Source organism: Ranitomeya variabilis, chromosome 7 (genome assembly GCF_051348905.1).
Source record: "Ranitomeya variabilis isolate aRanVar5 chromosome 7, aRanVar5.hap1, whole genome shotgun sequence".
Taxonomy (NCBI): Eukaryota; Metazoa; Chordata; class Amphibia; order Anura; family Dendrobatidae; genus Ranitomeya; species Ranitomeya variabilis.
Window position 1 is genome coordinate 154,174,389 of NC_135238.1, and position 14,253 is coordinate 154,188,641.

The 14,253-nt window shown below is 50.5% G+C and overlaps 2 protein-coding genes across 3 annotated transcripts in view; one reads left to right on the forward strand and one right to left on the reverse strand.

Annotated features, from left to right (window-relative positions):
* The window catches only part of LOC143784180 (doublesex- and mab-3-related transcription factor 1A-like), an 85,170-nt gene extending 78,994 nt beyond the window's left edge, over window positions 1-6,176 (forward strand). For both annotated transcript variants that reach the window (XM_077272101.1, XM_077272100.1), the window contains one exon: window positions 5,791-6,176. In XM_077272101.1, coding sequence (XP_077128216.1) covers window positions 5,791-5,951 — 161 coding nt within the window. In that variant the 3' untranslated portion in view covers window positions 5,952-6,176. The remainder of the gene's footprint in view (window positions 1-5,790) is intronic.
* Window positions 1-14,253, reverse strand: part of CDK15 (cyclin dependent kinase 15) — a 550,498-nt gene that overhangs the window by 416,263 nt on the left and 119,982 nt on the right. The gene's annotated exons all lie outside the window — the stretch shown is intronic.

Genomic DNA, 14,253 nt, shown 5'->3' on the forward strand with positions numbered 1-14,253 from the left:
CCATTTTGTTGGCGAGGCTTCTGGCATTAGTATACATGCACTTGATGTTACTCTCTGTACCTCTATTCTTTCTTAAATTACTAACTGTTCTAACCCCACCCCCCATGCCACTGCCACCCCAACTTCCTTATTTGTGCCCAGGTCTCTATCTGCACTATCTTCCCCTCCTATAAAATGAATACCCTCCCCCCCAATCCCTAGTTTAAACACTCCTCCAACCTTCTAACCATTTTCTCCCCCAGCACAGCTGCCCCTTCCCCATTGAGGTGCAGCCCGTCCCTAGCGTAGAGCCTGTAGCCAACTGAGAAGTCGGCCCAGTTCTGCAGGAACCCAAACCCCTCCTTCCTACACCAATTCTTGAGCCACTTATTAACCTCCCTAATCTCCCGTTGCCTCTCTGGCGTGGCATGTGGTACAGGCAGTATTTCGGAAAATACCACGTTGGAGGTCCTTGCTTTCAGCTTGCAGCCTAATTCCCTGAAATCATCTTTAAGGACCTTCCACCTACCTCTAACTTTGTCATTTGTGCCAATGTGCACCATGACCGCTGGGTCCTCACCAGCCCCTCCCAGTAATCTGTCCACCCGATCAGCGATGTGTCGGACTCGAGCGCCAGGTAGGCAGCACACCGTCCGACGATCCCTGTCTTTGTGACAGATTGCCCTATCTGTTCCCCTAATAATTGAGTCCCCCACTACCAGCACCTGTCTGGCCTGCCCTGCTCTCCTATTTCCCTCCTTACTGGAGCAGTCACTCCTCCGGCTTTCAGAGGACATGCCTGGCTGCAGCAGTGCTACCCCTGTACTGGCACCCCCCTCATCTGCCAACTTAGCAAACTTATTGGGGTGTGCCAGATCAGGACTAGCCTCCCTGGCACTCTTCCCTCTACCCCGCCTTCTATCTGTCACCCAGCTAACTGCCACACTGTCCTGCAGGTCCATCCTACCATCCCCCTCCTCATCTATCCCATTGAGCGTCTGCTCAGTGAGCAGAAGACTCCTCTCCATATTGTCTATGGATCTCAGTGTTGCCAGCTGCACATTTAGATCCAGTATCTGGGTTTCCAAATGCACAATGTGCTCATATCTCGCACAGCAGTATGCACCCTCGACCGGCTGGTCAAGGACTGCATACATGTGGCACTAGACACCATATTATCACCACAGTGACCTATAATACTATCTACAAGGCACAAATACCGCCACACCATGACCAGATGACATATTACCACCACAGTGATCGAATAATATCAAATACAAGGAACAAATACCACAACATCATGACCAGACCACATATTACCACCACAGTGATCGAATAATATCAAATACAAGGAACAAATACCACAACATCATGACCAGACCACATATTACCAACACATAGTGACTGAATACTACAATACTGATCAATAATAAAAAAAAACACAATACTATCACCATAAGTGCCATTATACACAGGAGATCTGTACTTAGTATGCAGTGTCTGTGTACAGGTAATACAGTGATCACCAGTGACATTATACACAGGAGCTCTGTATATAGTCTATAGGTAATCCAGTGATCACTGGTGATATTATACACAGGACCTCTGTATATAGTATACAGTGTATAGTGTCAATGTATAGGTAACACACTGACTTACCAGTGACGTCTCTAGGTGAAGTCCTTCATCTTTCATCCCGCACAGACCGCCATCACTTCATGCAGCCAGGACTCGTTTCTGCAGGAAATAACAGTTATCTCGAGTTCCACTTGCAGAACACATTACTTAATTTTCCCAACTTCTACATTACACCACATGAAGAAGGCGACATAGTGTCACTCTACAGTACACAGTAATAGGACCGCCCCTCCATTTAAAACAGTGTACTCAAAAAATAAAATAAATACATCACTGCAGTAATAATATCCCTTAATTAGCCCCTATGGTAATAATATTCGCCATCCTGGCCCCTTGTGTCTCATTACTGGGGTCAGCCATATGTTCTCCCATCCTGCCCTAATGAGTATCCATCCTGCCCCATATGATCTCCCCATCCTGCCCCATCTGTCTCCATCGTATCCATCCTGCCCCATGATCCTGCCCCATCTGTCTCCAATCCTGCCTCCAGTGTCTCCAATCATGCCCGTATCACCATTCTGCCCCGTCTCCAATCAGGCCCCCATTTCTCAATTCTGCCCCATCTGTTTCCATTCCTGCCCCAGTGTCTCCAGTCAAGCCCCAGTGTCTCCAGTCATGCCCCAGTGTCTCCAGTCATGCCCCAGTGTCTCCAGTCATGCCCCAGTGTCTCCAGTCATGCCCCAGTGTCTGTCATCCTGCCCTGTTTCTCCTTTCTGCCCCCTGTGTCCAGCTTTCTGCCCCTGTGTCCAGCTTTCTGCCCCTGTGTCCAGCTTTATGCCCCTGTGTCCAGCTTTATGCCCCTGTGTCCAGCTTTATGCCCCCCTGTGCCCAGCTTTCTGCCCCCCTGTGTCCAGCGTTCTGCCCCCTCCTGTGTCCAGCGCTCTGCCCCCTCCTGTGTCCAGCGCTCTGCCCCCCCTGTGTCCAGCGTTCTGCCCCCTCCTGTGTCCAGCGCTCTGCCCCCCCTGTGTCCAGCGTTCTGCCCCCTCCTGTGTCCAGCGCTCTGCCCCCTCCTGTGTCCAGCGCTCTGCCCCCCCTGTGTCCAGCGTTCTGCCCCCTCCTGTGTCCAGCGCTCTGCCCCCCCTGTGTCCAGCGTTCTGCCCCCTCCTGTGTCCAGCGCTCTGCCCCCCCGTCCAGCGTTCTGCCCCCCCTGTGTCCAGCGTTCTGCCCCCTCCTGTGTCCAGCGCTCTGCCCCCGTGTCCAGCATTCTGCCCCCTCCTGTGTCCAGCGCTCTGCCCCCCCTGTGTCCAGTGTTCTGCCCCCCCCCCCGTGTCCAGCGTTCTGCCCCCTCCTGTGTCCAGCGCTCTGCCCCCCTGTGTCCAGCGTTCTGCCCCCTCCTGTGTCCAGCGCTCTGCCCCCCCTGTGTCCAGCGTTCTTCCCCCCCCTGTGTCCAGCGTTCTGCCCCCTCCTGTGTCCAGCGCTCTGCCCCCCTGTGTCCAGCGCTCTGCCCCCCCTGTGTCCAGCGTTCTGCCCCCTCCTGTGTCCAGCGTTCTGCCCCCTCCTGTGTCCAGCGCTCTGCCCCCCCTGTGTCCAGCGCTCTGCCCCCTCCTGTGTCCAGCGCTCTGCCCCCTCCTGTGTCCAGCGCTCTTCCCCCTCCTGTGTCCAGCGCTCTGCCCCCCCTGTGTCCAGCGCTCTGCCCCCCCTGTGTCCAGCGTTCTGCCCCCCCCCCTGTGTCCAGCGTTCTGCCCCCCCCTGTTTCCAGCATTCTGCCCCTTCCTGTGTCCAGCGCTCTGCCCCCTCCTGTGTCCAGCGATCTGCCCTCCCTGTGTCCAGCGTTCTGCCCCTCCTGTGTCCAGCGCTCTGCCCCCCCTGTGTCCAGCGTTCTGCCCCCTCCTGTGTCCAGCGCTCTGCCCCCCCTGTGTCCAGCGTTCTGCCCCCCCCCTGTGTCCAGCGTTCTGCCCCCTCCTGTGTCCAGCGCTCTGCCCCCTCCTGTGTCCAGCGTTCGCTGGAGAGAAGAAATGAAAACTCTTTTTTTTTGTTGTTAAAATAATGTTCCCAGTAATAAAACCCCCTCCCACCCCCTGTGCGCCTGACCGCTGGAAAGAAAATACTCACCCGGCTCCCTCGAAGCGTCCTCTCTGCGCCGCAGCTTCTCCTGTATGAGCAGTCACGTGGTGCCGCCTATTACAGTGATGAATATGCGGCTCCACCCCTTGGGGTTGGGCGCACAGGGGGTGGGAGGGGGTTTTATTACCGGGAACATTATTTTAACAGCAAAAAAAAAACTGCTGCTGGAGAGAAGAAATGAATGGCGGCTTCAGCACCACGCTGGGGGGACAGCGCTTACTGTAGCGCTGTCTCCTGCACGGCACACGGACGGCACACGGACAGCATCTGTGTGCGGTGCGTGTTTTACACGGACCCATTGACTTTAATGGGTCCGTGTGATCCGTGCGCTCCCACGAACACTGACATGCCTCTGTGTTTTTCAAATGGACACACGGTCCGTGAAAGCATGCTGACATGTGCAGAGACACATTGATTTGAATGTGTCTACGTGAGTCAGTATCTCCGGTACGTGAGAAAACTGACACCTCACGTACCGAAATCACTGACGTGTGAAACCGGCCTAAACCACATTTAGCATCTACATGTTTGGCATTTCTGTAGCGATGACAGCTAGTGCATGTCTCCAGAAGCATGAGCTAGTTGTGACTACAACGTTCTGGGCACTACAACGTACAGGCACCACAATGGCAGTTTGCAATTTTCACTCAACAACATCCTCTGCTGCTTGTTTCTGGAAAACACCCATTGAGTCAAAATCGACACTACACCTGTAGATAAATTCCCAAAGGGGCATTATTTCCAAAATGAAGTCACTTAAGGGAGGATTCTGATTTTCTAGCACTTGGGGGCTCTGTATGTCGAGTCCGCAAACTATTCTAGCAAAATCTGTGCTCCAGGAGGAAAATAGCACACTGTCCCTCCTGAGCCTCGCCATATGGCTAACTAATACTGTACAGCCACATATGGGAAATTTCCATATTCAGCAGAAATTGGGAAACAAATTTTGGTGCCTATTTTACTCATTTTCCAGTGTGAAAATTTAAAATTTGGGGCTTAAACTAAATTTTACCAGTAAAAATGTATTTTTTTCTTCACTGCGCCTGCTCAATGGTCTAAAATTCTGTGACACACCTGTGGTATCAATATGGTCACTGTACCCATGGATGAATTATTTAAGATCATCATTTTTGGGGGTTCTGCTATTCTGGCACCTCAGGGGCTCTTCCAATGTAACATGGCACACTCAAACCAGTCAGCAAAATCTGAACTTCAATATGGTGCTTCTTCCCTTCTGAGCTTTGCACTGTGCCTCAAAAGTAGTTTTCAGCTACATATGGGGTGTTGTTATATTCAGGAGAAATTGCTCAACACATTTTGGGGTCCATTTCTCTTGCTAACCTTATAAAAATAAAAAAATGGGCTAAAAGAACATTTTTGTGGGGAAAAAAGTGTTTGTTTTTTTCTTCTCATACTCAATGTTATTAACTTCTATGAAGCACATGGGGGTTCAAGGTGCTCATCACACATCTAGGTAAATTTCTGGATAGGTCTAGTTTCCAAAACGAGGTCATATGTGGGGGTTTCCACTGTTTAGGCACATCAGGGGTTCTCCAAATACAACATGACACCGGCAGAACATCCCATCAAATTCTGCGTTCTAAACATCACTCCATCCTTTCTGAGCCCTGTCTTGTGCCCAAACAGTAGTTTCCCCCCACATATGGGGCATTGCATTGTTACGCTTCAGCTGACGGGTCCCGTCTCCAAGGTGCAGGGATATCGGGTCCCGCCGGATTGTGGGCACTCCCTGGGTCCCCGCAATCTCTCACACTGCCAACGTTCCCGCAGCGCTCCCTCCGGCTGCAGCATCTGTCCAGCAGGTCTCCTCTGCTCCTTCGCCTCCTGGTTGCAGGGGAGCAAGCTTAGGGCACGCGCGCCACTGTCAGATCATTTAAAGGGCCAGCGCACCCTTTTTCCTGAGGTGTCCTCCCAGCCAATCGCTGAGGGATCTGTGAGTATTTAAGGTCCTCACTTCCTTTGGGAGATGCTTGGGCAATTTTGTGTCTTGTTTTCCAAATTGCCATCCCCAGGTCCCAGTCCTGTGCATGCGCTTGCTCGTGCTGTTTTTGTTGCTCTGTGCATTTACACTCTGTGTTTTTCTCCTAGAACCATGCCTTGCCCATCCACCACCTTTCCTCGGATTCTGGCTGTATTGTCCGGTCCCCCTGGAACATCTTCTCAGGTTTCCTGGACCTCTCTCTCCCTACCATGATGTGCCTCCATCCCGCTCGGGTCTGACCCTCTGGTCTCGGAACCATTGCACTTGAGTCTCCTTGGCTGTCTTGGGACAATCCATGTATAGGGGTTCGCTCGCCGGTGCTCCCTCAGAGGAATTCTGTGTCTCTGTCTGGGGGGTCCTCTCTCTGGGTTCTCCTGGCTGGTTTCATTAATAAAGTCTTGCATTCACCTTATATCTTTGTAGAACACATTTTGGGGTCCATTCATTTCCTCTTACCCGTTTGAAAATAAAAAAAAATTGGGGCTAAAAAACATTTTTGTGTTGAAAATGTGATTTTTTTATTTATTTTCTTTGCTCAAATGTCTATGAAACACCTGTGGGTTCAAGGTACTCATCACACATCTAGATACGTTCCTTGAGGGGTCTAGTTTCTAAAATGGGGTCACTTGTGGGGGTTTCTGCAGCGCCCCAGAGTCCTGGTCGTTGCAGTACTGACGCTCCGCCGCTAAGGGGAGTGATGGTACGTCTGATGGCCCCTAAGGAGTTCACCTGACCAGGTATCACAGTCACACATTACACGTCACACTCTGGCCACCAGGGGGAGCAATGGGTTCTATGATTAGGCCACTCCTCACAATCTGGTAAAACTGGGGGCTGGACAGAAAGTTAGGGAGAAGCTGACTGGGTTGGAACCAGGCAACATCCTGTGGCAGAGGGTGTTGTAGGGGAAGATTCAGGGGGGTCCCTGTCAGGGGTGGGATCCTGACAGAGGCCTAGCGAACAGAACAGAACGTTACGGAACCGCGCCTGCACTTCATTGCGGCGGTATCTTAAGAAAGGATAAGAAGCGAGGTTTATTGTGGAGAAGTGAGAAACGAGATCGCAGCACAAAGGAGATAAAGCCAGTAGGAGTCGTGCTGTAAGATTGAGGCAACATCCTACTGAGGCGCGTAGCCGGTGGCCGGAACGCCGAGGAAGTATTGGGCTCCATGCATTACTTTAAACAGCGGCAGGGCAGTTGACTTTAGGTTGGCTGTCTAACCTAAATCACCTAAGCAGACATAGGAGGCAATTGTGGGAGAGGGGCAACTCTAGGGTCCCGGAAGAACACCCGTCATACGGGTGCGTCCTAGCCATATCATCTGGGGGACGGAGAAGAACATCAGAACAGATACGAGTTGTGAGAAATAACATCAGAAACAGTTGTGAGGACTATCCCGTGGTGCTCAGCAGGGAGGTACTACAACACACAGGCGCTAGAAGGTAGGCACTGATTTCCACCTGCAAAGGGAACTCTGGATGTGCCGGTCTCAGCCAGCCCTGTTAGCAGTACTCTGGATTGCGGATCCTGAAGCCTTCAGTAAAGAGGTAAAGAGACTGCAACCCTGTGTCCTCGTTATTCATCGCGACTTGCACCACGCACCACCATCACATCTTTCATCGGACGCCCCTTAGCAAGGTCACGGACCGGGTCTAGCCACCGTGACAACCCCAGGACCGAGACAGAGAGGCCCGGTACCGAGTACCCCGCAGCCCTGCGTCTGGGGGCGCTCCATTTCCACTTTTTAGGCACATCAGTGCTCAACAAACTCGACATGGTGTCCGCTAATGATACCAGCAAATTTTGCATTCTAAAAGTCTAATGGCGCTCCTTCCATTCCAATCTCTGCCGTGCGCATAAATGGTTGTTTTTCTTCACATTTTGGGTATCTGTGTACTCAGGAGAAATTGCACAACAAATGTTGTGGTGCATTGTCTCTTTTTACCCTTGTAAAAATTTTAAAAAAATTGAGGCTAAAAGAACATTTTTGTGGGAAAAATGAGATTTTTTTATTTTCACTGCTCAACATAATAAACTTCTGTGAAGCACCTGGGGGTTCAAGATGTTCAACACACATCTAGACAAATTCCCTAATGGGTCTAGTTTCCAAAATGGGGTCACTTGTGAGGGATTTCCACTGTTTAGGCACATGAGGGGCTCTCCAAACACGACATGGCATCCGCTAATTATTCCAGCAAATTTTACAATCAAAAAGTCAAATGGCGCTCCTTCCCTTCAGATCACTGCCATGTGCCCAAGCCATGTGCGCACATTTATCCTGCGCTGAGTGCTTACACCGGGGTTTCCGTGTAAATCTTTGAAATACGTCATTCAGACAGAACCTCCAGGTGGAAGATTCCCTATAATGAGGCAGATGGAGGCACTGTGGATGCCATAGGACCTGTGATCCGGCGTTGTCCATCTTTGTAGGATTGTATAAAAGTGCCATTAGCCACAATTTTGTGCACTTCTGAAAAGGACACCGCTGAACAGAGGCCAGACAAAGTCCATAGTAACTCTGCTGCCTCATGACCGTGTATGGCCAATTTGGCTCCTTCTTACCCCCCAAAAAACCAACCACCACTCCGTGTACCCCCCAATACACCAGACCTCAAAATAAAAACAAAACACAATAGTTACTTTTGGATAATTTTGGCCACAGCGGCCAGTTTATTAACATACAATAAACAAACATTTTAATAAGCATTAATATACATTTATGCAAAAAATTTGAGGGGAGGGTTCTTGGAGCCCACCGGAAAAAATTCTGGCTTAAATATTTTGGCAAAACCAAAAAACAGAACTTAAACACCTCAAATTACCCTCAGCCATACCACCAGCTCGAGGGCACCATAATTCCCATTCCGGGAACAAATTAACCACCACCAGCTCCCAGGGTAAAAAACCCCGTCCAGAGCCTGTAACCAAAATGCCAGAACAACCAACCAATTTAACTGTCCGGAATTTCCTTCAAATTCCTTCCCCGCTTAATCCGCATCAACTCCAAGAACCCCACCCCCCGCCACATGCCACTGTGACAATTGAACACCAGCCCTTTACAAAATTGACTGCCACTAACCTTTCCTAAACAAAAAACAAAAACTGTCTAAAAAAGGGGAGGGTGGGTGGGTCACTTTCTTCTTGCTAACCCAGTGACCAGTGACACCTTTTTCCCGCACTTTTCCCTTATATACCCCCGCCCCCCCCCCCAGTGTAAACCCCTCCCTACACTCTCTTCTCACCCAATCAGATTAAACAGGCACACTTTTCAAATAATGCCCATGTCCAAGCACAGTCATGGGGGGCCTACATTAAGCTGCGCCTATTCCTGCCCCCTCCTTGACCGTGTATGGCCAATTTGGCTCCTTCTTACCCCCCAAAAAACCAACCACCACTCCGTGTACCCCCCAATACACCAGACCTCAAAATAAAAACAAAACACAATAGTTACTTTTGGATAATTTTGGCCACAGCGGCCAGTTTATTAACATACAATAAACAAACATTTTAATAAGCATTAATATACATTTATGCAAAAAATTCGAGGGGAGGGTTCTTGGAGCCCACCAGAAAAAATTCTGGCTTAAATATTTTGGCAAAACCAAAAAACAGAACTTAAACACCTCAAATTACCCTCAGCCGTACCACCACCTCGAGGGCACCATAATTCCCGTTCCGGGAACAAATTAACCACCACCAGCTCCCAGGGTAAAAAACCCCGTCCAGAGCCTGTAACCAAAATGCCAGAACAACCAACCAATTTAACTGTCCGGAATTTCCTTCAAATTCCTTCCCCGCTTAATCCGCATCAACTCCAAGAACCCCGCCAGAAACTCACAGCCCTGACAACCTCAGGCTCGTGAGTGCCCCAACGCCACCGCAGCTCTCTCCAATCCTTCCTGTATAGACAGGGCCCACAAATCCACTCCAATCTCATTCAGATGAACCCCGTCTTCTCTCCAAAAATTACCAACCCCTGTCTCCAAATCAAAATGCCGTACACTTATACCTGCGTTTCTGGCAACAAACTTTGATATCGCTCTATTCAATTTCACCCGAGCCCTATTGATCCCCTTGAAAGATCACGCTAATCTCCACTTCTTACGGGGAACAATATCTGACCAGATAGTCAACATACCCGGAAATTCCCTCCACAACCGAAGGAAGTCAAATCGTATGTCTCTTATCAAGTCTCTAACTGGTTTAGAGCCTAAATCGTTCCCCCCCAAATGAACCACCAAAATATCTGGGGCTCTGTCCAAGCGGGCAGCGCGAGCAAAATAGGAAATCAGCCTGCTCCAAACCATACCCCGAAAACCGAGCCACCGAACGACAACTTGCTCTCTACTGAAACCCAACTGCCTACCGTCCGGCCTGGCATCCGCCCGAAGCGCCCCCCAATAGACAAAGGAATGTCTGAAAATCCAGGTAAGGTATGGGCCCCGACCTGAAATATAATAATAACAACAGTAACCGTTAAACAAAGATCATAACCCTAACAAGCCACCGCAATTAATGCCGAACATATGACAAATAACGACCGGAGCTCCAGCGTCCGATACGCTTAATCATTTCCGGCCCCAAGCCAAGGCTATCCGCCTCAGATGCTGCCCCGATCCTGAATGAATGCGATCCGAATTCGTCCCGCGCAAAACCCAAAGCCCTTAAACTTTTTTGCAGAATCGCAATAAACTGATAACGAGACAGAAAAACCCCGTCTTGATGACACAACAATGGGCCCGCCCGACTAGACCACAAACTCCAATAAGCCCGTAGACACCATTTCGGGCACATCAATGACCCTGCAACTCTGCCCAAAACTACCCTTTTTCCCACCCCTACTTGATCAGTCTTGGAACGATGGATCCAAAAAACAATACCACCAGTCCAAAAATCAACATCCTGGGCCAACAATCCGCCCGCACTCACTCTGCTACTAGACACCAACTCCTCTATACGTAAGGCTCCGAAAAAAGCCAAAGAAAAAGCCAACCGAAACAATACTGTTTCAAAATTAGAGCAGCAAACACAATCCAATATCCCGCCCAAACGTTCCAGAACATTAAACGATATAGGCCGGCGCCCGTCAACACTCTTTTTTCCCCTCCGAAAACCTTTTAAAGCTTGCCGTACCAAAACTTTTTTAGTCACATCCACCGAACCCTCCAGCTTAAAACCAAACGCTAATCCGGCCACAAATTTGTTTACCTTAGAGATAGACCAGCCTGAATCTGCTGCCCTACCAACCAAACACAAAACGGCTAAAAGCTTGTCTTCCTCAGACCCAAACACACCCCACTGAACTGCCGAACTCTGCCAAATATTCCATGCTGTTTCATAAGAAGCCCAAGTCTGACTCGTAACTGAGGCCCGAATCAACCGGCCCGCTCCTCCGTAGGAATTTCCCACAAGTGCGAAGGGCATACCACTCCTGCCGCGTCTGCTTCTGGCACCAGCTCCCGGAAACGCTCCCACTGTAAACGAGATAATGCATCTGCTAATTAATTTTTTACGCCAGGTACATGAACCGCCGAAATCCATGTATTGATCTTCAAGCAATGCAAAACCAGTGCTCTCACCAACTTTATCACGGGAGGTGATGATGCTGACAGCGTATTGATCACCGACACGACGCTCATGTTGTCGCAATGGAACCGAATTCTGCGAATTTCAAACACGTCACTCCAAATTACTACTGCCACCACAATGGGAAACAACTCCAACAAAGCGAGGTTTTTTGTGAGGCCGGTCTCGTGCCAATCATCCGGCCGCGTTCCAACGCTCCATCGGCCTGCGCAATAGGCCCCGTAACCGACGCTGCCCGCTGCGTCCGTGTAGATCTCACAATCAAAATTGTTCACCAACTGCTGCTGTATCAGAGAGCGACCGTTATAGTGCACCAAAAAACTGCCACACCAACAAATCATCCCTGTGTTCTTGACGCAAACGAATAAAATGATGCGGAGCCCGTACCCCCGCCGTCGCCCTGGACAACCTACGGCAAAAAATTCGTCCCATTGGCATAATCCTACACGCAAAATTCAGGCGACCAAGCAAAGACTGCAACTCTTTCAAAGTCACCTTCTTTAGCCTGACAATGCGGCCGACCTCCTGTTGTAACAACAGCAATTTTTCTTCCGGTAAACGACACTCCATTTTTTCCGAGTCTATCAGAATACCCAGGAAACTTAAAACTGTGCAAGGGCCCTCAGTTTTTTCTGCAGCCAAGGGGACACCAAAAAGCTCCGAAACCCATTCCATGGCGGCCAAAGTATTGCTACATACATTAAAATCAGGAGGGCCTATGAACAAAAAGTCATCCAAGTAATGAATGATGGACGAAACACTGGCCACGTCCCTAACCACCCATTCCAAAAAGGTGCTGAACGTCTCAAACAAGGAACATGAAATGGCACAACCCATCGGTAAACACCTATCCAGATAATAACCATCATCCCAAAAAACAACCCAACAATGGGATACTATCCGGGTGATTTGGAAGTAATCTAAAGGCCGACTCAACATCCGTTTTCGCCAACAGAGCTCCCGCGCCATAACTGCGCACCCAATGCACCGCCATATCAAAAGACGTATAAACCACCGAACACAACTCCTGCGAAATGCCATCATTAACAGACAACCCCTTCGGGTACGACAAATGGTGAATTAGGCGAAACTTATTTGGCTCCTTTTTTGGGACGACCCCCAACGGTGAAATGATCATCCCTTCAACAGGTAAACTTGAAAACGGACCAACCATTCACCCCAACTGCACCTCCTTTTTTAACTTTTCACTAACCACTGCTGCATGTAACGCAGCCGACTTCAAATTCCTAACTGAAAACGGAACCGCATGATCGGGGGGGGGGATGTGAAAACCCTCCGCAAAACCCTCACTGATGACTCCCGCCTTAACACGATCAGGGTACCTACTTAGAAAGGGGGCCATCCTTTGAAGTCTCACCGGAGTCTCCCCCTTGACCGGCACCCATTGCCGGCTTACCTCTCACTTTCTTAAAACATTTTGAGGCCCCATGGGAACCTCCATTACAATGGGAGCACACATGTTTGAACTTACATGTGGTTCTGTATTTGCACTGGCCCTCATTAAATTGCCAGCAAGTTCCTGATTTTTCCTTCGCTCCCTGTGACCCCTGACCACTACTGCCGTGGCCTGTTTGTTGAGTGCCACTCCCCCCGCTCCCATGAAAGGACTGCCCATACCTAACCGGCGTCATCACTTTTAACCAAAGACCTATATCTTTTTGGTCCCACCGTATCTCAGGCCTAACCGCCTTCCTCTGTCTAAACTGTTCATCATAACGTAACCAGGCCTGCCCGCCATAAGTACGGTGTGCCTCGCCAATCGCGTCAAGATAACAATAATCCGGAACAATTTTCCGGAAACTTCTCACCTATTACACTTGCCAAAATTGCAAATGCTTGCAACCAATTAATAAACGTCTGAGGAATAAGTCTCCACCTCCTCTTTTCCTCCTCCTCCTTCTTGCTGTCATCCTTTTTTCCCCTATCCAAATTAAACTTCTCTAATGGGAGCAGGGAAAAAATCTCTACATAATCATCGCGCCAAATTTTCTCTTTAACCTCCTTTTTCAAATGAGCCCCCAACGGCCCCTCAAAGCAGACATAAACCTCACCCTTAGCCCTATCGTCTAACTTTACAGTGTCCCCTTTTCCTTTTTCCGTTTGCACGGATACTGACACACCGGACACCGACGGCGACTGCTCAATCACTACCGATCTATCTTGTTCCGTTATCGGCTGAGCCGCCACCCCATCCCCCTGGAGCCAAGCTCCGATCAGCGACGCCACCGTCTCCCTCCCGGCTCCGCTCTGCAACCTGCTGAACAGTTGGGACACGCTAACCAAGATGTGACGTAACCCGGGCTCACCCGACCCACCGGTATCCCCTAAATCCGTCACCCTCCCACGTGAAGCCTGCTGACCCCTCACGTCCGCTGCTAAAACCCCTGTGGGCAGCAAACTAGACATAGAGTGATACTCACCGAGCTGCGCAGGTGCTGTGTCCCTGCCAGCCGTATATCCCGAATCCTGCCGCTCCCTGTCGACCTCTGGATCGTTGTCATAAAAGGAGTCTTCAGCGCCACAGCGCTGCTCCTGGCCCGCGCCCCTGGCCTCCGCCTCACCAGGGGGGACCGGAGCGTCTGTTGTAATCCGTCCGACCGACCTCAACCTGGATCTGGACCGCGTTTGTGCTGCCGCCTGTGTGTCCCTGACCGACTCTCGTCCTCTGCTTCTGCCAGGCAGCGGAGCCTTGCTGCCCGCCGCGCCATCCGACTGTAGCCCGTCACCTCCATCTTGGTCCCTGGACGCCCTTGGAACCGCCGTGCCCGCAGAAATCCTCCTGTCAGCGCTCCTGCTTCCTGGACCTGGTGTTGCAGCGGCGCTGCTGGAACTCGCTGCTCTGGTGCCCCCATAACCGGCGGCCACCGGTCCCTGCGTGCCACCTGCCTCCCTCTGTGTAGCGGTGATGCTGCTCCGGACCGGTCTCCTCACAGCCGCTCCCCGGGTCCTGGATGTGTCCTGC